General features: G+C 36.0%; 1 protein-coding gene across 1 annotated transcript in view; it reads right to left on the bottom strand.

Annotated features, from left to right (window-relative positions):
- The window catches only part of GRM8 (glutamate metabotropic receptor 8), an 823,740-nt gene that overhangs the window by 81,585 nt on the left and 714,949 nt on the right, over nucleotides 1-27,206 (bottom strand). Inside the window, exon 9 of the mRNA XM_054564284.1 lies at nucleotides 13,196-14,131. Within this exon, the coding sequence (XP_054420259.1) occupies nucleotides 13,196-14,131 (936 nt within the window). The remainder of the gene's footprint in view (nucleotides 1-13,195; nucleotides 14,132-27,206) is intronic.

Genomic DNA, 27,206 nt, shown 5'->3' on the forward strand with positions numbered 1-27,206 from the left:
CAACCCTATAATTTATTGCCCATACTAGGAAATACTTTTCCAGGATAAAAGGAGTGCCATCAAGAATAGGGGAAATTGGGACATATGGTCACCCAGCTCTCCTTGTGACTATGCTAAACTCAAAATAGTTATTCAGCTGCAGTTTTAGACACAATGCTCTGAGGATGCCTGCTTTCATCTGCTCCTCTCCACCCTTAGAGTCTGTTTAATTCCCACCTCCTTTATAGAGACTTTCTTCATCCCTCAGAGGATGTGCTACATTCCTCTTTCTGTCATCATTGACCCCAAGACCTAAAACAAGTAGTGTACATTTTGCCTCCTTATTGTTACTCTACCTTATGCCAGTTATTGGTTTGGCTCTCTAATTAACCCTGAACAACTAGATAGCAAACTTCTTACTCATAATTGTATTTCCCCAAACATCACACAAAGATCCTTCCTTGCACGTGGCAAACATTTAATAAATACTTTTGATGAAATGTTATCATCTGTTACAAGCTGATACTTAATTTGTTCACCCTTAAAATATTTACTTAGAAATGACATTAAACATAAAAAGAAGGAAGTTCATAAACCACTTGTGATGATCAAAGATCTTAAGTCATTATACAAATTCAAAATGACTCACCCATTTCTGTGTCTAAAAGATTTTCTCCAATATATATTATACACCAAAAGTTCCTAATATGAAAATATATGTTCATGTTGTCTGAGAAAAGTTTTTTCTTGAAACTTTCACTTAAACCTTTCTGCATGCAATGATTTCTATTTTTATTCTATCAATTTATTTATTAAATAAACTCTAAGTATTTATTAAATAAAATTAAAACCCTCTATCACCCATTCTCTATATCTCAATGCTGTTCTATAGAATTAACATGTTTGAACAGGTATTTTGTTTTGTTTTCTTTTTGCTGTTCTTTAGCACACTTATATCTCTAAGAGTTAGCAACTTCAGATTGTATCTGTTGACTACTTACAGTAAAAGGTGAATGCTTTAGTGTGTTTGCATAACTCCTATCTCTATTAATCCATCTTAGGCACCTCCTAATTTTTTTATATCACTATTAATTTAACAGTATATTTACTTTCACTTCAGTAGTGAAATTAACATTTCTGTATTTTGTTTCTAAATTTCTCCTAACAATGTAAGACCAATACAAAAGCAATTGTATTATGGCTACTAAATGCTATTCCCTTCAGATTTGTCTATGAGCATTAATGGACTCACAAAGAAATAAATATAATTATTAAAACTACATTTTAAAGGGCGATTAGACACAAGGGTCTACTACATTCTTTTACAACTTGTTTTTAAATTTCTTCATTTCTTCTAAGTAATGTAACTGCCACTTTTTTTAATTATATTTTATTGATTATGTTATTATAGTTGTCCCAATATATCTCCCTTTCCCTCCCACTCCCAGAACCTACCACGGCCTCAGGCAATCCCTACAACATAGTTCATGTCTATGGGTCATGCGTATTGGTCCTTTGGCTACTCCATTTCCTATACTGTACTGTATATCCTCATAGTTATTCTGTAATTACCTATTTGCACTTCTTAATCTCCTCAGCTATTCACCCATTCCCATACAGCATCCTCCCATTTGGCAACCATCAAAACACTCTCCATATCAATGATTCTGTCTCTGTTCTTCTTTGCTTAGTTTGTTTTTAGATTCAATTGTTGATAGATGTGTAAGTGCCATTTTATTTTTCATAGTTTTGATTTTATTTTTCTTAAATAAATCCCTTTAACATTTCATATAATAATGGTTTGGGGAAGATGAGCTCCTTTAGTTTTTTTCTTGTCTGGGGAGCTCTTTATCTGCCTTCCAATTCTAAATGACAGCTTTGCTGGGTGTAGTAATCTTGGTTGTAGGTCCCTGCTTTTCATGATTTTGAATATTCCTTGCAAATCCCATCTAGCCTGCAAAGTTTCTTTTGAGAAATCAGCTTTCAATCTTACAGGAACTCCCCAGTAGGTCACTAACTGCTTTCCCTTGCTCCTTTTAATATCCTCTCTTTATCTTTAATATTTGTCATTTTAATTAGAATGTATCTTAGAGTGAGCCTCTTTGCATCCATCTTGTGTGGGACTCTCTGTGCTTCCTGAAGTTGCATGTCTATTTCCTCCATCAAATTAGGGAAGTTTTCATTCATTATTTTTTCAGATAGATTTCTAATTTCTTGTTCTTTCTCTTCTCCTTCTGGCAACCCTGTGATGCAAATGTTGGAAGGCTTAACAATGCACTAGTAGTCCCAGAGACTACTTACACTATCCTCATTTTTGTTTTTAATTTTTTATTCTTTTTTCTTATTGTTGTTTTGACTGGTTGGTTTTTTTTTTTTTTTTTTTTTGCTTTCTTATGTTCCAAATCATTGATTTGATTCTTGGCTTCATCCACTCAACTGTTGTTTCCCTGTAAATTGTCCTTCATTTCAGTTAGTGTATCCTTCATTTCTAACTGGATCTTTTATATGCTGTTGAGGTCCTCATTAAGTTCCTTGAGCATTCTTATAACCAGTGTTTTGAATTCTGCATCAGATAGATTACTCATCTCCATTTTGTTTAATTACTTTTCTGGAGTTTTGATCTGTTTTTTTCATTCGGCCATGTTTCTTTGTCTCCTCACTTTGGTAGCCTTCCTGTGTTTGTTGACACAGCTTTCCCTATCACTCAAGCTGGGTACTCAAGGTGTGCCTCTCATGTGGGCTGAGTATTCCCTCCTCTTGTAGTTGAGACTTGATTGCTGTTGGCAGGTCAATGGGAAGGATTTACCCAGGCCTGTCAGCTGCAAGGACTTGATATGACTACTGACCATGAACCTCTGCCCTCCGTGGAGGGTCAGCTGTGCAGGGGTGGGGCAGTAGTGCCCTGATGTGGTCTGTAGTTGTCCACTGGTGTTTTCTGGGTGGTACTGGTCAATGTCAGCCCCCTCTTGTATTTTGCCCAGGGCCATCCTGCATGAGCTATAAAGCAATCTGAGATTGCTGTTACTTGTGCTAAGCTTGGGAGATGGCTGCTACTTGTGCTGGGCTTGGAGGTTCCCAGGTGAAGCCAAGCTATGAATCTAGGTTGGCTGTTGTTAGTGTCAGGCCTGGGGCCACTTAGCAAAAGGTAAGGGAGTATGAGGGTTTACTGAGGTTGGTTGTTGCTCGTTTGATAGCGTTTAGGGAGTTGTGAAGAAAGAACCAAGACCAGCCATCCACATGGAAAATTCATGGTTAACATTTTGGGTGGGTCTGTAAGTTGGGTGGGACAGAGTCTAAGGGATCTCCAGGACAGGGGAGAAAGTGTTAGCCAGGTTGACAGAGCCTCAGATATGGCACCCACCTGCCAGCTCTGTTCTTTTGGAGGGGGAGGGCTCAGAAAAGGGACAATGGCCTCTATCTGCCTTTCTGTTTGGGAGAAAGCTGTCCCCCAACTCCTGCCTCAGTGCGGGACACTTCTGTTCCTTGCTGTATGCCTTTGGTGCCTTTAAAGCTGCCACCCCAGTGCTGGAGTTCAGAAGGAGTGAGTCTGAGTAAGTCTGTGTCAGGGTTTTATAAGGAGACCTGCATGGGACTTCAGGAGTTTCTTCCACTAACTCTATCCTCATTGGTTTTTAGAGGTAGAAGTTATAGGGATTGTCTTCCTGGCATGGGAACCTTGGGCTGGGGGACTTGGTGTGGAGCTGGGACTCTTCACTGCCAAAATATCTCCCCAAATTTTTATGCACTCCATGTGGATTTGGGACGAGGCTATTTGACATCTACCCATACCTCAGCAGACATGCTTTTTGGGTTGTTGTTGGACTCATCTAGAATAATTCATACAAAAGATATGTATGCATCAGATTTTTCTGAGTCACACACATTTTTAATCTCACAGTGATTGATAGTTTTGCTGGCTACACAATTTTAAGTTTAAAATACTTTTCTTTTAGAAAGGTATTGCTCTTTGCTTTCTAAAATCCAGTGTTGCTTATCAGGTGTTATTTTCATTCCTTTTTCTCCCTAAAATCCTTAGAATTTTCTCTCAATTAGTGAAATGTTACTGAGGTGTATGGCCCTTTTAGTTGTAAGAATTGTCTTTCTTCAGTTTGTGAAATCATCTTTTTTTTTTTTAGATATTTTCTCCCTCTTCCTTTATTGTTTCTTTTCAGATATTTATTAGATATACATTTGGATTCTGCATCCATGCTCAATGTGTTCTAACTTTTCCTTGTATTTTTCTCTTTCTCCTTTTCTTTTTTGGTTCTGCCTTTTATTTACCCTTCAGGGCTCTGCTCTTAGCCCTAGCCACCCTATGATTCAGTCTATCTGTTCAGCTTTTTATTTTCACATTTATACATTTAATTTCCAGGATCATTTTTCTTATTCTTTGTTTAATGTTTTTCATAGCAGTCTGTGCATGTGTGTATGTTCCACATTACCTTGATTCTTTCTTGAATTGATAATTAAAATTCTGTTTTTAAAAAATGATCTTATGTTTTCTGAACTACCTCTGGTTTAGATTTTTGCGGAATTTTTATCTTAAAAATTACGTTATTGGTTTTTTACAGTTATCATGACATTTTTGGCTGTTAATGTATAATTACAATTGAAGGACCAAGTGTAGTGATAAGGATTACTTATGACTTTTCCTTGGACAGGAGGAAAGATGATGGGTCTGTGTTACGTCAATGATTGTCTTACCTGAGCAGCTTCCCTTAAAGATGCATAGGCACAAGCAAGCAAGTGGCTGGGTATCCAGCCCTGTAGGAACTTATTCTCACAGTTGAGAAATTCGCCATATTTCTCTCCTGTATAGCATCTGTACTTTCTATTTCTCACTTGTCTGTACCTGTCTAAAGTAAAGTTACTTCAAATTCTTCTCTGTTTCTCTCAGTGCCTTACTTATCCCCACACTAGAAGTATAAGATAATTCTACCATCAGATGATTCTTCTTCTTTAGAATAGAATCCTGTAATTTTAACCTGTACTCTTTCTATATGTAAGGCCAGATCAGAGAGCAAAAGTGAGGTGCTTAACTGGCCAGCTATTTTGAAATGTAGATCTTTAAATAATTTTCTTGATTGTCACTCAATGCCTGCTTCAAGTATTTATGTTGGCTTTAGGTTTAGAAATTATTTGGGACTTCCATGTAAGAACCATTTACATCTCTTGGGCATTACCTCCCCACTTTTAATTTCTCCATAAAGCAGAACCATTCAACTAATTTTTAGGGATTGTCTCAAATTATTTTACCTAATGTTGGCTCTGAAAATATTATGGCTTCTCTATCTTTCACTGTCTTTCTTTCTTGACATCTCCATCCTTCTTTCTTTCCATTTTCTTCTTTTTCTTTTCTTCTTTTTAAAAAATTTTATTGTCACCTTAGAGGGAAGGGACATATATGATTGGGCTGGCCTGTATCTTAAGCCAGCCCATATCTTGAACCAGAATCCAGACTAAGTTTCTCACACACACACACACACACACACATACACACACACACACACACATTATATATATATTTTTTAATGATACCAATAAATATGCCTTGCATTTGTTTTAAAGAGACTAGAATTTATACTAATTTTTTGTTAAATATTATTCTATACTTTGGGGTGGGTGGTACTAACCCATGTAATACAGCAGTGAGTTTTTTGTTTTAAATTCCCAGCATAAAAATGTGTTTTGTTAACAGCCAAAAGAAACTATTTACTTGCAATCTGCTATTGCTGGCACCCTGTGTGTTGCATGAGATATAAGCATCTATTGAATAATGAAAAATGCAATCTGAAGTTACATAAGGAAATTAGTCACTACATCATTCTGTATAATCTACAGTCAGGGATTATACAAATTAAAATAGTCATGGTCATTACTGACCCTCAAAATATTCATGTTTTAATCTTAATCAAATCTAATATTTTAACATTTTCAATCATATTAAGAAAGTTAAACCATTCTGATGATATATTAGTCCTAGGACTAAGTGCCCAGGTTGATTCATTGTCTAGTAATTAAATTATTGTAATTTGGGCATAAAACATTAAAACTCTTTAAACTCAATTTTAATTTAAAAAAAAAAAGATGAATGTGAAAATACCACACAAATCTCACTAATAACCAACTCTTTAAGTATTTCTAGGCCCCACCGTTTCCTCAGAGTCCCAGAATGAAAGATCATGGAGTCTAAGCAAAGCTTACTGAGCAAACATGTCTTTGTGTTGTCAAAGGAGATAGACAATCCCAAAAAAAGTTGCCCTAAATGTGTAAATTGGTAATTTTCTATAGTGGTAATATATGTCACTATATACTGGAAACAAAATAATAAGTTTAGCTAAGGCAACATTCCCTAAGAGAGCTAATTAACACGCTTGCTTACACTGTGCACTAAAATCTTTTTGTTTCACTTTTTTCTTCTATATCTTCACAAGCATGTCATTTTAACTGAGTGCATAAATGAGATTTCTTTTTATTTTCCTGTCATTTTTTCTTTTTTAAATTTGGTCTTTCCCTTCTAGAGTTGATTGCAACAGTCTGGTATGATGAATCTTGCCCAGATCCTATCTACCCCAATATCTAAAATAGTTCTATAACTATAACGGGACATTGTGAAACCTTCAAAAAGATCAGCTTCAAATGACTATAAGCTGACAAGGAAAGAAAATGCTATACAGTTTACAACAATTACAAACACACAAATCGGCTATTGATAATCATCTTTATCCCCACCCACCCACCCCCACTCTAAGGAAGTAAAGAAATGTTCGGAGGCAGGAGTGGCTGGAAATCACCTCTCGTCTGATCTGTTCTGTAAATTACTTCCACTGTTATCTAGGTCATGTTGACACTCTTACTCCAGTTCGCTCAGGCTGTTCTTTTCTCATCTGGACTATTACTTAAAAAGCAGGAGTTTTCTTTTTATTATTTTCAGAACTATCTCTGTTACAACACTTGTTAGAGTTATTCGATTGTAAAATGTTAACTGAAATATTTCAGCAACTGCTTTCTGATCACATTTTGCTTCTTCCAGTATTTTCTGCTAAGTATGTGAAGGCAGCTATATATATATTTAGGAAGAACTCTCTTTCTCTTTCTCCTACTCCTACAGCCCTGACTCCCTCTTTAGCTGCTGTAATCTGCACGATCCACACCCTCAGAGAAGCCCCGTTGTTTGCAATTACACTTCCAGTGGGATGCTGCACGGACATGGTCTAAATGGCTGAATAAATTGAGGGAATTATGTGGATAAATTTGAAAATTAAATTTAAATTAATTTAATTTAATTCAGTCATTAAACAAGTGTGTTTTTGAGAAGGTATTCCTGTCTGGTTTCATGCTAGGTCCCAAAAATGAAATGGTGAGCAAATGAAATAAGGTCTCTGCCCTCATGAAAAATAGCCTTACAGGAAAAATGGCCAACATTTATCGATTGCTTATTGTGTTCTCAACAGGCTCATGACTGATATGCCAAATTACCATGAGGTCTACTATACAAATACAACATAATGAGACATGAGGAGGGGGTTTTATTTGTTGGTTTGTTTGTTTTTTAATTTGAAGTCAATCACCTTCCTGCCCTTTCCTAGATGATATGAACTCCAATCCTCTCTAGCTTGAGAATAGGGCTGAGAGCCAATCACAGGTGATTGCTTTATATTGGTTCCTTTTTCTCAGCTTGTTTAGCAGAGCCAGCATTGATCCCAAGCCCTTCCACTCTAGAGCCCATGTTCCTCCTGACTCCACTCCTCCGTTTCTGTGTTCCTACACCCTTCTGGCCTTCCATAGTCAGATGTAGTGAAAGAACAAGGGAGGGAGGATATTATAAAATTAGATAACCAGATTAATTTTCCTTTGCTTTATGTATTTTAGATAGAATTAAAGACAACTATAATAGTTCTGTTTTGCACTTCTCCCTAAATATTTAGCAGCCCTACTTCAGAATAAGTGATGACAAAATTTTAAAAATAAATGTACATGGCCCATTATTTAAATGAGATATCATTTTTCAGAAAAAAATGTAATGAGGATCACAATGAGATGTCTATATAAACTCCCCATTATGCCATAATTTAATTTAAATCATAAATAAGCATTTCTATTAGTATATGATTATTGTGCAAGGCACTCCATTCACTTATTCAATGCGTATTTATTCAGGATGTAGTAACATAAAGGACTCTATAGTAAGAGACATGTTAATTCAGATATACTCGTACATCCGACAGACACTGCTTACCCACTGTGAATTTATAAAAGGTTGCATGTAAAGATTAGAGGAGGAAATAAAGCAGTGTGACTGAGTAGAGGGAGGAGTCTAAGATGACTCCCAGGTTCCTGACTTGAGCTGCTGGATAGGTGCTGCATGGCTCACCCAGAGGGTGTGAAGGAGAGGCTGGCTGGGGACATAGCAGGGCTTTGACATTGTTAAGTTTTATTTTCTTTTCCATTTTGAGGTGTTTTATTTCGTTTCTATCTGACACTGTGTTTGAAGCACCGTGCTCATCGGAGCTTGGCTATGTCATAACCCTAGGCTGATAAGCTTGGTTTTATGAGACCAATTATAGATGGTAAAACATGTATTTAAGGGATATTTTTTGTCATCACAAAAAGACCCTAACCATCCCTGATGACTTTTTTCCTATTACATTAATCAAATTTTAATCTTTTGTCTTTTCAGCACAATTATGCAAGTGTTAGTCCATGTCCATGCCTCAGGATGCTCACCTTTCCTTCACACCATTTTTCTACATGAAAAGAAAAAGTGCACTTATATGATGACCTAGTAGAATATAGCAGTAAGCAAAGAGGTAATTAATGATGTCATTAAGGTCTATTGAAATATACATGATTCATCTTGATTTCAAATTCTGGGGGGAAAAAAGGAATATGCAGGAATTAAAAACAATCTAATTTAAAAATGGCCAAAGGGTCTGAACAGACATTTCTTCAAAGAGGACATATAGACAAATGATCAATAGACATAAGAAAAAATGCTCAACGTCACTAACCATCAGAGAGATGCAAATTAAAACTACAATGAGATATCACTTCACACCCGCCAGAATGGCTATCATCAATAAATCAGCAAACAGGTGCTGGCGAGAACGTGGAGAAAGGGGGACCCTAGTGCACTGTTGGTGGGAATGCAGACTGGTGCAGCCACTGTGAGAAGCAGCATGGAGGGTCCTCAAAAAATTAAGAATGGAACTGCCTTATGACTCAGCAATTCCACTTCTGGGAATATATCCTAAGATTCTAGAAACACTAATCAAAAGAATATATGCACCTTTCTGTTCATGACGGTGTTATTTACAATAGCCCAAGTGTGCATCAGTAGATGAGTGGTTAAAAAAGCTGTGGTACATTTACACAGTGGAATTCCACATGGCTGTAAAAAAGGAGGAACTCTTACCATTTGTGACAGTATGGATGGGCCTGGAGAATATTATGCTAAGCAAAAATAAGTCAGTCAGAGAAAGATAAATATCATATGATCTCGCTCATATGTGGAATTTAATGAGCAAAACAAACTGATGAACAAAATAAAACCAGAGCCCTGGCTGGTGTAACTCAGTGGATTGAGCACCAGCCTATGAACCAAAGGGTTGCCGGTTCAATTCCCAGTCAGGGCACATGCCTGGGTTGCACACCAGGTCCCCAGTAGGGGGCGTGCAAGAGGCAACCACACATTGATGTTCCCCTCTCTTTCTGCCTCCCTTTCCCTCTCTCTCAAAATAAATAAATAAAATCTTTAAAATAAATAAATAAAACCAGAGGCATGGATACATGGGACAGGTTGACCGATCTCAGAAGGAAGGTGGGTGGAGGTGGTCTGGAAAGGATTAGCCAAAGAACATATATGCATATGTGCATAACCCATGGACACAGGAACAATGTGGTTAAGAGAGAGGGTGGGGACTGGAGGGAGGAGGGCAAAGGCGGGGTGGGGAATATCTGTAATTTTCTTAACAATTTAAAAAAATTTTATCATTAAATGAAGACAGAAAGAGCTGTCTATCTTTGTGAATATTACTAATGTCCCTTTATACCTTGATTCTACTCAGAGGTTTTCTGAATCATCTGTCAAAATTATTCAATTAATTTTACTTTGTATTCCCAGTTCTCTTGTAATTTCAGTGAGACCTTTGTGGTTAGAGAAGTTTTCCTCTGTAGACATTCCTCTAAGAAGCATAATTAAATATATTCTAGAAGGAATTTTGCTCTTCTGCTGTCTTCCTTGCTATAAATTTGATGCCACTGATGTATAGTTACAGTACGCATAGCTCTCATTTTTGCTTTTTCATCTCAGATCTGACTCCTCACTATCTTCTCTTGCCCTTGTTGCTGGCACCTTGCTGGTGCTGGCAGACATCAGGCTGCATCGGCTGGGAGCCAGACTGGGCCTTACAAGAAAGTCTCAGGGAAAGCAGACTGACATGGGCTTGATAATTAGAACAATGTTGGACACAATGCTCAATAAGGATCTGCTGAATTAATATACATGCGGGCTGCCTAGCTGTTGCAAACACTTTAAGATGGTAATGGTGAGGTTAATTGGCTAAGTGAGAATGGAAGACTGATCAAATCTTTCATCCTCCAAAGTCAATGAAACTTATTTAAAGCCCTCCTTTACAGAATAAAAGTTTTATTCACTTTTAATATATGTGTAATTTTAGCAATGTGAGAAAATAATCATTCTAAAACATTTTGTGTATTGTTACAAATAATACTTTGACAGAGAATAGCAGGTAGCAAATTTTAGTATGAAGTGTTAGGATGACACATAGGTGTATTATATAAAGCACTTCAGTAGCAAAATCTTAGCTACTTATAATCTCTCTTGATGTGCAGCTGCTCAAAATTCAGCAACTCCCAGACTAGCTAAACAATTTGAGGACTATAATATTCTGAAAATTTCTAGAATTAGGGTTTCTTATTGATTGCTTTAGTCTTTTCCATGTGTAATCATATAATAAATACAAAATGCATTCCAATTAAGATGTTATAATTTGTCTTATACTGTGCTTCTTTGGTTTATTTTGATCCCACAAGGCTAAGAAACAAAAAGTAATTTTGCCTAGCTGCATTCAGTCCATCTCTATAGGTACAGATTCACCTTCAGCTATGAATATACACATTGAACTCAGGTTTCAAGAAGGATGGACCGTTCCTGCAGGGTCAGCAGGACTGGGCAGCCTCCTCCCCTGGCACCTTCATGTGTCCATTTCATCCTGAAACTCTTACTCTCTCTATTGCTGCTCCTCGGGGGCAGCGGCAACTCTGCAGAGTTTTTGTTCTGAGAGACAATGGTCATTATTTGTTTCCAATTACCTTTAAAAAACTTGGTAGCATGATGCATGTTTTAACTACGATGATGCTTTCCAGTAGTCTGATGTAGGACCATGATTTTATTTATTCTAAATATCTAGGCACTGAAAGACTTATATGAATAGGAAAAAAATCTTATTAGCATTGTATCTGCACCTCCCCATAACACTGGAAGTCACAATGTGAAAAATCTGAGTAGGCTGTAATTTCTAAAATGTAAAGAAATCGATAGAAAAAGAGAAGAAAGTTAGATGTCAGGACTCAAAAGGTTTTGTTTGGTTAAATATTTCTTGTCCACAAAAGCAAAATAAACTACTTGGGGCTCACTCAAGATAAAACAGTATATAGAAAAGGGGCAGTCCTAGATTCAAACACAAGTATCACTTAAGTTTAGGTTAATAACCAGTCACATAAGACAGATATTGTTCTGCCTTGACTAGCTCAATTAACCATATCAAAACCAACCCAATAATCATTCAGAAACTTATTTTCCAACTCACGCATTATTTCCTAAGTTAAATTTACACATTTGATGCTAATAAATTCTCATCTGAACATGTCAAAATATAATGGTTTCTGGTTTTGAGGTTTAGAGCCCCAAACCATCTTACTTTATTCCTGCCATATGCTTGGACCTACATCAAATATTCATGGACCTCTGTTGGCCGTGCCAGTTGGGAAAGGTCAGAGGGCTGGAGCCCACAGGAGTTCTCTCTACTCAGCAACCAGTTTGCTGAAGTACATTTTCATCCAAACATGGTTGCAGGCCACATCGATCTAGCAAGGGATGGATGCTCATACTAATGAGCCTTCCATGCCCTTATTGAATACTTTTTCCTCTGAATTAGTTGGGGCTTTAAGAGTCATGCACAACCTCACTTGGAATGTTAGAGACGAGGGGATGTAATTGCCCCCAGGAAGCTTGATTTCCTCATAATTTTGATGATGGAAGAAGATAGGACAATCTTTAAGTCTTCCTTCTGAGGAGAGAACTTTCTCATATGCACATCGAGCTGAAGGGCTATCCACTGTAGAAAGATGGCCTTGCTTTTTTGCTTCCCAAGCCAGCCTTTCCTGAGCACACTGTCCAGCCCCTGGGATTCACGGTTAACATTGGTTCTCTGCTTCCCTGGGCGTAGAGCCACACACGTCCATTTCCATCCACACTGCCTTTCACATGGAAACGTTCTTTCCTCTCAGTGGTTTATGTGGAAAAGGTTAATAGTGACCAATGAGAATTCTTTGGGGAGATTTCATTGATCCTTATCTTCTAAAAAATTATGAACTGCTTTGGATAATTGTCCATCGTTGTCTTTAATACCTCACCATCACCCTCCACGTGTGGAAAAGCAATAAAAATGGAGGTTGAGGAGAAACAGTAAGAGGGCTTCAGTTTCTTTTTATTGTTGTTTTACTCTAAAACTTCCTTCTGTGACTAAAACTATCACATTGGAACCAGAAAAAGAGGCATTTGTCAGGAACTGGAGTACCTCTGGGACAGCTCCTACCTGTGAATCATGTTTGCCCTTCCTTCCTTCCTTCTTCTTTTAATCAGCATTTGGAAAAGAACAGTTATTTTAGCAGGGAAGAGAGCTTGCAAGAGAGACCCAGAAAGGGATGTGAGCTCTGGCCATTGCCAGCCCCGCTGAGGACACAGGGAAGTTTCTTCCTGGGAAATCAGCCTCAGTCAACACACATTCAAAACAAAGTGACCCTGACGGAATTTAGTGTGGGGCAGGGGCGGGCAACGTATTTCTAAACAGGAATAACACAGACTGAATCATCTTGAAAGAATATAAGTGAACCAAAAAGAAAGGCAGGAAAGCAACTTGAAGAAAAAGTTAAATCCTGGGAAAGGGTTGACAAACACTTTTCTGGCACTTACCTTTTCTGCCGACTGGGCTGTACCAAAAAAGATGGGAATGAAGGCTAACCAAATGATGCAGGTGGTGTACATGGTAAATCCGATCGGTTTGGCTTCGTTGAAAGTCTCTGGAACGCCTCTTGTTTTAATGGCGTAAACAGTACAAGTGACCATCAAGAGGATACTGTACCCCAGTGAACAAATGAGCGAGAGGTCAGAAATGTCACACTTGAGCACTCCCCTGGCGTTCTCTGGGTCCAGAGTCCGCTGTTCTCCGTAGTCAATGATGATGTGCGGAGGGTCCACCGCAAACCAGACACACACTCCCAGGAGCTGGATAGAGATGAGGCTGAAGGTGATCACCAGCTGGGATGCGGGGCTGATAAACTTGGGTGCCGTCACGGATTTCTTCCCCTGCTCAAATATTCGGTGGATGCGGTTTGTTTTGGTAAGAAGGGCTGCATAGCTGAAACACATGCCCAGTCCTAGGAAGATCCGTCGGAAGGAACATATGATTGTATCTGGTGCTGCGATCATTAAAAAGGTGATTGAATAACAGAGGAAAATCCCTGTTAGGAGCACGTAACTAAGTTCGCGTCCTGAAGCCCTCACAATAGGAGTATCATTGTAGCGGACAAAGGTCACGATCACAAAGGTGGTGGCGATGATCCCCAGTATTGCAACAAACACAGGCACCACAGCCCACGGAGAATGCCACTCGAGTTTGATGATGGGGATAAGCTGGCAGCCTGTGCGGTTGATGTTTGGTCTCTGGTCCAACGGGCACAGTTCACAGGAGAGCTCATCCACCTGGTAGTTGTAACCTTCACAGCGCTCACAGTGCCAGCAGCAAGGGACTCCTTTCACCGTTTTCTTCCTCTCCCCGGGCTTGCACGGCAGGCTGCAGACGGACGCCGGCGGAGTATGTTCTCCGTGAGCCCACTGCATGTCTTCCACCTGCGGGCATAAAAAACTAATGAGCCTTCCATTTTCCCCCCATTTATAATATCCTAATCCTAGCTCCAGGTTTGCAATAAATCACTGAGTGTTGACAGTACAAATGCAGTTTACGATAGTAAGAGACCACTTTCTTTCCCTGATACTGACTTTATGAAACTGTTAAATGATTGGGTCCAATAAATCATTCACATCATCAACTTGATGAGTGTCATTAGTTTCCATTTACTTCTTCCATGTTGACTAATCTGACATTCACAGGAAGATTTATTGGCCCAAACAGTTTTAAAGCTCAAAGGAAGAAGAAGAAGAAGAAGAAGAAGAAGAAGAAGAAGAAGAAGAAGAAGAAGAAGAAGAAGAAGAAGGAGAAGAAGAAGAGGGAGAGGGAGAAGGAGAGGGAGAGGGAGAGGGAGAGGGAGAGGGAGAGGGAGAGGGAGAGGGAGAGGGAGAGGGAGAGGGAGAGGGAGAGGGAGAGGGAGAGGGAGAGGGAGAGGGAGAGGGAGAAGGAAAGACGTTATAGTGCTAATCACAGGTATAAATACCAGGATCCCTCAAACATTGGCTTAAGAGATTATAGATACATAAAATATATAAATTCCCATATATATTCTAAGTCTTTATACTATATTTGCAGAAATTCAAACCACACTATCAATTTTGAAAGGAAATGGCAAAACGAGCTACTTTAATCTCTGACATTCCTCATGTACTTATGGTAATAACTATATTAATTTTTGCCTCTGTTTAAGCGTTAAATATATATATTTATTTAAATATATAATATATATTATATATTTATATGTATGAATTTATATATATGTATATAAATTTACTGTGAAAAACACCACGCTGCATGAGACAGCTGGATGGTAATGTCCTCCACTGAACAAGAGGAGTCTTTATATGTGACATAAAGAAGTGAAACCGGTGCAAATGAGACGGTCCCCCATTTGTGTTAGTATCTGTCTAAGGACTTCTTTTGGATTAAATCACAAAATACCTCTATTAAAATTAAAATGCTATTTTTAGGTGATTCTGCCACTCAGTGACCTCTTACATCGAATTTGTTTACTAAAGGTTCTGGACCCAATTCCAACCTTTGTGGGGCAGAAGCAGGAGTTTCCCATACCACCAAGCAATTCTTGGATACCAGCCTCTTGTCTTACAAGCCAGCTCAATTCTGCCATTATCTACCTGGAAATAGCATCAGATCCCACAGGTTCAGGGCTCAGTCCTGTAAGATTACATCCCTCCAACTTCAGGGGATAGTCATAAATCCAGGCTGTCACCTGTACTTCTGACCAACCTGTTATAAACTCGATTTCCAACAACCCCCACCTTGTGTTCAATTAATTTGCTAGAGTCACTCACAGAACTCAGAGAAACATTTAACTTGCTACTTACAAGATCACTGGTTTACTATAAAAAGATATAACTCAGGTACAGCCTGATCGAAGCAATGAATAAGGCAAGGCATGCGGGAAGGGCAAGGAACTGCCACACTCTCTGAGCATACCACTCTCCCCAAATCTCTGCCTGCTTACCAACCAGGAGCTCTCCCAACCTCACTATTTATGGAGGCTTCATTACATATTGATTAATGATTCATTAAGTCATTGGCCATCTGCGATTCATTCAACCTCCAGTCCCTCGCACCTTCCTGGGGAGAGGAGGAAGGTCTGGGTAGGATTATGAATTCCAATCCTCTGATCATATGGTTTGATCCCCTGGCAACCAGCCCTCATCCTTAGTTACGTAGAGACTTTCCAAAAGTCCCCTATTAACAAAACAAAAGACACCTTTAATGCTCTTAACATAGAAAATCCCAAGTGTTTTAGGAGCTCTGTGCCAGAAATAGGGTTGAAAATGAAATATATATTTCTTATTAAAAACCATAATATCACATTCATTTTATCAGATACATAGTAATTTTGGCAGAATGCTAATAGGACAAAATAGAAATTATGGATCGTAAGAGATATCTTAAGAAAAGCAGCTACTAGAAAAAGTAAACTCTATGAAAGTAGTGATTTTTTGTTTCACTGAGATGAACAAACAGTGACTGACATGCAATTTGCCCCCAAATATTTGTTGAATTTGTGATAGGGAGGTCGTGCCAGCAAAACCCTAAGGAATAAGGAGCCACCTTGGAAGTACTGGGGTCTGGAAATAGACAGTTGCACAAACACGCACAGAAACTGGGAGCTGAAAGATTGTTTAAAAAAACAAAACAACAAGAGCAGCAACAAAACAGCTTGTCTTCTCAAGACCACCTCTATTAATACCCCAGAGAGGAATTGCCATACCCCAGTAACCTCACCTCCTAGAATTCCTACACCCATGTAGTCCTCTCCTACCTTCAGTACTGCTGACTAATGTAAACAGCAATATATCCCAGAAGAGCGTGTATATGATTTCTGATGCTAAGTCATAAAAGACACTTTGGTTTCTGACTTGCTCTCTCAGATCCGTCACTCCATGAGAACTCTCAAGTAACCCAATGGAAAGGAACTGAGCCTCCTGCCAACAACCAGCACCAACTTGCCATGCAAAGGAGAAAGCCACCTAAAGAGTGAGTTGTCTGACCTCATTCAAGCTTTTAGATGATTGCAGCCCCAGCTAATGCTTTAACTACGTCATGAGGGACCCCGAACCAGAATAACCCGGCTAACCTGCTCCTGAATTTCTGATCTACAGAAACTGTGTCAGATTAAAAAAAAAAGTTCTAATGTTTCAATTTGTAGATTTTGGAGTTATTTGTTATGCAGCAATAGAAAATGAATAGAGTTCAAATCGAGTTTACTTACTCTGTGACCACTACCAGCCTAGGAAGCTATTATAATTTACTGAGCAGGCACACGCAGTGACAGCTATCACACACCAAAATAATGCCCCAAAGTGTCTAGTGTCAGCAATATCCTTTCATCACTCTAAAGATCGCCTTTCCTTGGGAACTGTGTGACTGAGATTGTTCTCATGAATAGATATACCTATTACTCAAGAATGCTTTCCTTTCTTGAATGTGAAGTCAATGGTTAAGGGCAGAGAATTATAGTCCCCAAGCTCAACACTTGCAGAAGGCTGTCAAACCTCCCCTTGGTGGACTAGAGAATTCGTATATATTTAATTTCAAACATCTTCCCTTGAGAAAGTAGATGCTACTTCATGTGTCTTAAGGGAGCTCAGGACCATTATATCTACCCCGGCTGTTACCACAGAGGAAAAGCAATCTATCATAACCCTAATTTTCTGTTAGGTTTTAATGATTTAGAAAGTTATTATATTTTCTTATAGGATCCCAGTAGGAAAGAAAAGTTAAATGGAACCATATAGTGGCTTCTCTCAAAAATACTGAGAAAAATGAAATGCTCCACTGAGTAGCTAAATTATTGATTTTACACCATAATGGACTCATATAAGATAATAAAATACTTTTTTGAAGGTTATGTTTCAAAGCTAATTATTGTAAAACCAAAATTGCATTTTGTTTGGGGCTTCTCTAGATTTATAATGTTACTGTAAAAGAAGGCAGCAAAAATACCTCAGAAATATTAAACTTCAAGATTGGTAGAGATCTTAAAGGTAAGCTGATCTAACTACATGTTTAATTCTTTAATTCTCTATACACTTTATTTTCCAGTTAACTTGTTAACAGGTAAGTATACTTAGACCAAGTGAGCCTTATTACATAGAATATTTATCATTATTAGCTAATTAAATTTTCCTTTACCAATTTTCTTTGTACTAAGCTAAAGAAAACTAATTTCTATAAATAAAAAATAAAGTTATAAGATAATAGAAAATATCACAATTTTTAAATTGTTGTCAATTTTCTTTAAGTAAAAAAACAATATGTTCAAGTAATACATGTGGCTTTTTTTAATATAATGGAGAAACATTAAGTATGTTTTAGTAAATATGTTTATTATATATACTAATTCTTTATAACCCCATTTTCACCAAGCAATCTATTTACGTATAACTATCTTGTATTTTGATGTCAAAGTCGAAGTCTGATAACCAGTCTATATCCATCTCAAAAAGGAAGTTAGCACATATTTGAATCAGGATCTTGTCAATAGATTAATATTTGAAACAAATAATTTATTTTACATATGTTGCTAGATGTTGATTTAAAATACTACTTGAGAGTAAGTTAAACTAATTTTCACAATTTTGCTGCAAAGCATAAACAAGGATCACTCAATGCTTTTACACTTCTAAGTAGAAATAATACCATCTTTCATAATGAGTACAAAGAGAAGCCTTATCCATGCATTTTTAAAACATTTTGTTATGGGAAATTTCAGACATGCATAAATGCAGAAAAAATAATACAATGAACCTACATGTACCCATCATCTATGTCAACATTTGCCAATTTATGACTGATCTTGTTTCATCTGTTTTAGTATTATTTTGAAGAAAGTTACAGCAATCATATAATTTATCCCCACATAAATCAGTTTGTATCTCTAAAAATAAGTACTTAAAATTTTAACAATACTTTCACAATATCAAAAAATGTTTAAAATGTGTCATCCTAGCCTTTGACATTATTCTGATTAGGATGTTTTCAATTTAAAATAAATAGTCTAAAAAATGGATGATTGTTATATAAATAGATCTTCCAGGGACAAAGGCATAGCCTGCTCCTATCCTGACAATGTTCACCAACAGTGATTCATTCTGTAGGCTGTCAAATTGTTATTATTATAACTACAAAACAAAACATTTCTGAGTGTGCTTACATTTTTTGATCCTTACTTTTTCCAGACCAATCAACCTAGAGTGATGCTTTAAATAGATATTTTATAGAATAATTTTCTTCTATGTAGTTTTAATAACTCCAGAAAAAAAGAACTACAAGAATATTTTCCAATTAAAGGCCCCATTATAATTACTCATTTCCAATATTCATTTTAAAATTCTCACTCAATATAATACCGCTATTACAGTGTTTCCCCCACATAGTATTGTGATTCATTAATATGATTACTATACATGTAGGGAAATTTTAAAATTATTGTTAAATATTATTGTTATTAAATAAATATTGATGTCTAGTCATATCATTCTTAATTAGTTCTTTTCATGTCACTCTATAAATAAGCATAGTATTAATAACCATTTTTGGTGACTAGTTTGCCACTCCAGTATTCAAAACCCAACTCTTCATCTGACTTATGTGATAGCAGATTGTATATGCAAACATTTGCAGTGAGACTGTGTATTTTTATAAAGCTTTACCTATTAACATCAATATAATCATTAGATTTAACAAATGCACTTAATTAGTTTGAGTATTTAAAATGTCAAAATTGGGTATCATATTTTGTGAATCATATGATTCACATATAAATGAGTATATATTGCACAGTTAATTCAATAATGCAACTCAAAAATAAAGTTTCTTGATATGTATATTGCTTCTTTAATATTCATCCAATTTCTTTGGGCCATACACAGCATTACACTCCTATTCACAGTGGTAAGCAGGTTAATATTTTTTTTATTAAGAAGTTTTTCCTTTTACTGTTGTTCAGTTACACTTGCCCCGCCTTTTTCCCCATTGCCCCTCCTATTGTCCATGCCCATGAGTCCTCTATTCAGGTTCTTTGTCTTTCCCCTTCCCTTTCTTTCTCCCATTACGTTACCCACCTCCACCCACCCCTCTGGTCACTGTCAGGTTCTTTATTTCCATGTTTCTGGTTCTATTTTGCTCATTTGTTTGTTTTGTTAAGGTCCACTTACAGGTGAAACTATATGGTAAATGCCTTTCACTATGTGGCTTATTTCACTTAAATCTAATATGTATGAGATTACCCTCAAACTGGTTTTACATGATACTACAGATCTACAGAACCCTTAAAAGTAAAAACACTTCTATTTGAAAAGATAATTTCAAACAAAATTGAGAAAATTTATTTACAATAGCTCAAAAACTAAAATACTTAGTTTTTTACACAGGAAATACAAGTTTACTTTTTTTGCTAAAAACTACAAATGTCATTTAAAAAAAATGAAAGACCTAAATAAGTGTAAAGAAACATTATGTTCATGCATCAGAAAATTTAATATAGCTAAAATAGAAATACTCCCTAAACTGATTGACAGATTTAACAGAGCTTATGAAAATTCCATGTGCCTTCTTTACAGAAATTGACAAGCTGATCCTAAAATTTATACAAAAATGAAGGAACCCAGATTAGACTCAAAAGTGAAGAACAAGATTGAATGATTCACTGTTCCTGATTTTAAAATGTACTACAAAGCTACTGTAATTAAGACAGAATGATACTGGCATAAAGAAAGGCAAACTAATGAAATAAAATTGAGAGCCTAGAAATAACCTCTTACATGTATAGTCAATTGATTTGTGATAAGGATGCCAATTAAATTCAATGGAGATAGAATAATCTATTCAACAAATGTTGCCAGGGCAAGACATGACAGCATAAGCAACAAAATACCAAGAGAAAAATTGAAATTCATCAATATTAAATACTTTTGTTTTTCAACATGTATCATTAGGAAAGTGAAAAAAACCACTGACAGGGCAGAAATATTTTCAAATTACATATCTGATAAGAGAGTTGTATCCAGAATACATTTTTAAAATTAGAATTAAACAGTTAAAAGACAAATAATCCAATTAAAATGAACAAAAGGATTGAAGGAAAATTTCTCCAAAGAAGATGTATGAATGGCCAATATGCATATGGAAAGTTGTGCTATTAATATATGTATTAATATATGCTATAACTGATGAACTGTGAAAATATGCTAAGTGAAAGAAATCAATCATGGAGACATATATTGTGTGATTTTATCTTACATGAAGTGTCCAGAAGAGGTAAATCCATAAACAGACAATTGATTGGTGACTGCCAGGGGCTCAGAGCAGAAGGGAATAGACAGTGACTACTCAAGTGTACAGGAATTCTGGGTGGTGGCGAAAATGGTCTAAAATTTATATCCAGTTGAGGTTCCAGATAATGAAGACACATAGGAGATCCTCAGACATTCTGAGACACCCCTCCACCCAAAAAATATTACAAAGAATGAATGGAGGATCAGAATGGCTCAAGAGCCAGGAAACAATGAAGTACTGCCATCAAGTCTTCAAATTTTAAAATGAAATATTTTCCTACCTAGATCTTGGCAACCTATTATTTAAGTATACCATTAAAATGAAAATGTTTTATATATGCAAGTTCTCAAAAAATATGTATCTTCCATTTTCAGCCTCAGGAAGCTATTTGTTGATATTCTGCACCTAAAGAAGAGGATAATGGAAGGAAGAGGGGAAATTAGGAAACAGTAGCTACAACACAAAATAAATGTGAAGAAAATCCTCAGAATTATGGTATAAAGAGGTGCTGGGATGCATGCCACACCTTTTACTTAGAGACATATCAGTTTAAATTGGAGAAGGCAGAAAGATGTCTCTAAAAACATAAATAGTATAGCTAACCAGGCATCTTCTGCTGAAAAGTTTGGAAGTGAATTTGTTTCAATCAAGTAAAAGCAAAACAAAAACAAACAAAATGCTAAGCAACCAAACAATTTTTAAAATTATGATTATTAGCAAAAGGGACAACAAAAAATTTTCCAGAATATCAAAAGTAATCTAAGCACATTAGATAGCACACAACTTAAAAATGGACTAAAGACTTTAATGTTACACCCAAAACCATAAAAATCCTAGAAGAGAACATGAGCAGTAATATCTTGGACACTGCTTGTAGCAATATTTTATCTGATATATCTCATCAGGTAAGGAAAAAAAGAAAAAAAGTAAACAAATGGGACTACATCAAACTAAAAATATTTTGCCCAGCAAAAGAAACCATCAACAAAAAAAGAGACCATCCACTACATGGGAGAACATATTTGCTAATACATCTGATAAGGGGTTAATATCCAAAATTTATAAAGAACTCACAAAACTCAACACCGAAAAAACAAACAAGCAAACAAACAATCACATTTAAAAAATGGGCAAATGATCTGAATAAACACCTCTCCATGGAGGACATACAGATGGCTAATAAATATATGAAAATATGTTCAACAGCAATAATCATCAGAGAAATACAAATTAAATCTACAATGAGTTATCACCTCATACTGGTCAGAATGACTATCATCAATAAATCAATGAATAAGTGCTGGCAAGGATGTGGAGAAAGGTGAACTCTTTTGCGCTGTTGGTGGGAATGCAGATTACAAATATTATACTACTAGGGAAAAGCTGTATGGAGATACCTCAAAAAGTTAAAAAGGGATCTGTTTTTTGACTCAGTGACCCCAATTCTGAGAATATATCCAAAGAAACCCAAAACACTAATTCAAAAGAACATAAACAACCCTAAGTTTGTTGCCACATTATTTATGACCACCAAGATAATGGAAGCAGCCCAAGTGTCCATTGGTAGATAAAACAACTATGGGACATTTACACCATGAAATACTACACAGCTGTAAAAAAGAAGAAAATTTTATGTTTTGCAACACATGGATGGACCTGAAGAACATTTTGCTCAGTGAAATAAGCCAGTCAGAGAAAGACAAATGCCACATAATTTCACTTTTATGTGGAACCTAGTGAACAAACTGAACTAACAAGCAAAACAGAGACAGACTCTTCAAGAGAGAGCAGGATCACAGCTATGAGGGGGAGTTAGGAGGTACAGGGATCAAGCAAAAAGTAAAAGGACAATGGACATGAACAGCAGTGTGATGATTGCAGGGAGATAAATGGTACTGAAAAAAATAAAGTAAATGAAAAGAGGGAAAAAAAATGCAGGGTCTATTTTAGTGCATGGTATGTGCTTCCACTTATTTGTATCCTTTTCAATTTTTTTCTTCTGAGTCTTATAATTTTCCAAGTACAGGTCTTTTACAACATCCTTGGTTAGATTTATTCCTAGGTATGCTATTCTTTTTGAAATAATTGTGAATGGGATAATTTTCTTAATTTCCCTTTCCGATAATTCATTATTGGCATATAAAAATGCAACTGGTTTTTGGATATTAATTTTGTATCCTGGTACATCACTGAATTCATTTTTCAGTTCTAGTAATTACTTGGTGGAATTTTTAGGATTCTTTAGGTACAGTAAGATGTCATGAACAAATAAAGACAGGTTTACCTCTTCCTTCCCAATTTGGATATCTTTCATTTCTTCTTGTCTGATTGCTAAGGCTATGACTTCCAGTACTATGTTGAATAAAACAGGTGAAAGTAGACACCCCTGTCCTGTTCCTGAAATTAAGGGGGACGCTTGTAGTTTATGCCCATTGAGTATGACGTTAGCAGTGGGTTTGACATATATGGCCTTTATTATGTTTATGTATGTTCCCTTTATTCCCACTTTGCTGAGAGTTTTTATCATAAATGGGTGCTGGATTTTATCAAATGCTTTTTCTGCATCAATTTGTATAATCATGTGGTTTTTTAATTCTTCATTTTGTTTATGTCATGAAAAACATTAATTGATTTGTCAATGTTGTACCAACTTTGATTTTCTAAATAAATCACACTTGATCACAGTGTATGATCTTTCTGATGTATTGCTGTATTCATTTTGCTGATATTTTGTTAAAGATTGTAGCGTCTATGTTCATCAGGGATATTGGCCTATAATTTTCTTTTATTGTAGTGTCTTTATCTGGTTTTGGAATTAGGATAATGCTGGCCTCAAAAATGTGGGACTCTTCTCTCCACTTAAATTTTTTGGAGTAGTTTGATAAGGTGCTATTTCTTCTTAGGATGTTTGGTAAAATTTACCTGTGAAGCCATCTGGCATAGGGCTTTTGTTTGTTGGGAGTTTTTTATTATTTCTGCAGTTTTAATAGGTGTAATCTGTCTATTCAGATTTCCTGGTTCTTCCTGATTTAGTTTTGGAATATTGTATGTTTCTAGGAATTTCTCCATTTCATCCAGGTTGTGCATTTGTTGGCATAGAGTTTTCATAATATTTTCTTACAAATTTTTGCATTTCTTTGATATCAGTTGTTATTACAACTCCTTCATTTCTGATTTTATTTATTTAGGCCCTCTCTTTATTCTTGATGAGTCTGGTTAAAAACTTTGCAATCTTATTTATCATTTCATAAAAAACAATTCTTGAAATCATTAATCTTTTTATCATTTATTTTTTTAGATTCTCTTTCATTTACTTATGCTCTGTTCTTTATTATGTCTTTCCTTCTACTCACTTTGGCCTTGTGTGTTGTTCCTTTTTAAGTTCCTTCAGGTATGAAAGTAGAATGTTTATTTGATCTTTTTCTTATTTTTTGAGATAGGTCTGTAATGCTATGAATTCCCTTCTTAGGGTTGCTTCCCATGTACAGCATAGATTTTTTTGTTGTTGTGTTCTCATTTTCATTTGTTTCAAGTTATTTTTATTTTTCCTTTATCTTGTTGTCCCATTAATTATTTAATAACATGTAATTTAGCTTCCATGCCTTTGTGTATTTTTCATTTTTTTAAATTTGTGAATGATGTCTAGTTTTATAGCATGTGGTCAGAAGGATCCTCAATATGATTTCAATCTTCTTAAATTTACTGAAACTTGTTTTGTGTTTTAACATGTGGTCTATCCTAGAGAAAGTTTCATTTGCACTTGAAAAGTGTGTATATTTTGCTGCTCTGTGGTGAAATGCTCTGTAGATATGAAATAAATCCACTTGGTGTAGTGTGTTGTTAAGGCCGCTGTCTCCTTGTTGATTTTCTGTCTGGAAGTTCTAGTCATTGAAGTCAGTGGAGTATTAAATCCCCTACTATGACTGTAGTTGTGCTGATCTCTCCTTTTATGTCCAAGAAGTTTTGTTTTACATATTAGGTGTTCCCATGTTGGGTGCATAAATGTTTACTAGGATTATATCCTCCTGTTAGATCATACTCTTTATCATTATGTAGTGTCCTACTTTGTCTTTTACTATAGTCTTGGTTTTAAAAGTCTACTATGTTGGATATAATCATTGTTACCCCAGCTTTTTTTTTCCTTCCACATGCATGAAATATCTTTTTCCAATCTTTTACTTTTGGTATGTATTTATCTTTTGATCTGATGTAGTCTCTTGGAGACAGTATATAGATGGGTCTTGTTTTCTTACCCACTCCACTACCCTATGTCTTTTTATTAGAGCACTTAAGCCATTTATATCTAGAGTGATTATTGATAGATATGTATTTATTGCCATTTTTAAACACATTTCCTCTGTTTATTCTTCTTTTTCTTCTTCTTCTCCTCCTCTTTCTTCTTCTTGTTTCTTATTCTTCCTCAAGGAAACCCTTTAAGATTTGTGTAGTACTGGTTTGGTGTTAACAAACCTCTTGCTTTTTCTTATCTGGGAACCTCTTTATTTCTCCTTCAGTTTTAAATGATAGCCTTGCTGTGTAAACTAGCTTCAGTTGCAGGTCCTTGCTTCTCTTCCCTTTGAATATTTCATGCCAATTCCTTCTGGCCTGAAATGTTTTGGTTGAGAAATAAGATGACAGTCTAACTGGTGCCGTCTTGTAGGTAAGTAACTGCTTTTCTCTTGTGGCTTTTAAGATTCTCTCCCTGTCTTGAAGCATTGCCATTGTAATTATGATGTGTCCTGGTATAGTCCTCTTTGGATCCATTGTTTTGGCACTCTCTGCATTTCATGGAGTTCGGTATCTTTTTTTATTCCCCATACTGGGGAAGTTTTTGGTCATTATTTCTTCAAATATATTCTTGATATTCACTCACATGTTATTACCATGATGCATATTTTGTCATGCTTTATGATTTCCCAAAGCTTCCTTAAACTTTCATTTTTTTAAATTCTAAGAAATAGATTTGCACCTCCTACACACACAAGTAAATATATAATACAATATCTGAAATGATGAATACACTGGAAAGAATAAACAATCGGTTGGATGAAGCAGAGGACTGAATCAGAGATTTGGAAGAAAAGGTAGGAAAAGACATTTGATCAGAGCATAAAAAAAGAAAGCAAAAATTTAATGAGGAGAGTTTAAGGGTCCTTTTGAACAACATTAAGCATAAAAACATTTGCATCATAAAGGTACCAGAAGGAAAAGAGAAAGAACAATAGGTCACAAACATATGTGAAGAAATTATGACAGAAAACTTCCCTAGTCTAGTGAAGAAAAAAGGCAACAAGGCCAATAAGTGCAGAGAGTCCCAAACAAGATGGACCCAAAGAGGCCTACATCATAATTAAACACAAATCATAATTAAAGATAAATCATTAAAATGGCAAAGCCTAAAGACAAGGAGAGAATCTTAAAAGCCATAAGGGAAAAGCAGTTAGTTATCTACAAGAGAGCCCTAGTTAGGCTGCTATCTGATTTCTCAACAGAAACATTTAAGTCCAGAAGAAATTGGCATGAAATACTCAAAGGGATAAAAATCAAATACCTACAAACAAGGCTATTTAACCCAGAAATGTTATCATTTAAAACTGAAGGTTAAATAAAGAGCTTCACAGACAATAAAATCTAAAGGAATTTTTTTTTTTTACCACCAAAGCCATATTACAAGAAATGTCAAAGGGCTTCCTTTAAGAAGTAGAAACTCAAAACAGAGAAACATATTTAAAAGAAGAAAAAGGCAATAAATTTGTCCCTATCAATAATCACTCTAAATGTAAGTGGTTTAAATGCTGCAATGAAAAGACATAGGGTAGCTGAATTGATAAGAAAACAAGACCAGTATATATGTGGTCTATGAGAGACTAACCTCAGAACAAAAGATACACACAGACTAAAAGCAAAGGGATGTAAAAAGATATTTCATGCAAATAGAAGGGAAAATAGCTTGGGTAACTATATTTATACCTGAAAAAATGGACTTAAAAAATAGGCTATAATAAGAGACAGAGAAAGAGACTACATAATGTTAAAAAGAACAATTCAAAAAGAGGTTATAACCCTTGTAAATATTTATGTACCCTACAGAAGTGCACATAAATATGTAAAGCAAATTTTGATGTACATTAAAGGAGCGATTGACAGTAATACTGTCATACTAAGAAATTTTAACACTCCACTAACATCAATAGATAGATA

Source organism: Pteronotus mesoamericanus, unplaced genomic scaffold (genome assembly GCF_021234165.1).
Source record: "Pteronotus mesoamericanus isolate MK-2021 breed Mesoamerican mustached bat unplaced genomic scaffold, CSHL_Meso_final scaffold_85, whole genome shotgun sequence".
Taxonomy (NCBI): Eukaryota; Metazoa; Chordata; class Mammalia; order Chiroptera; family Mormoopidae; genus Pteronotus; species Pteronotus mesoamericanus.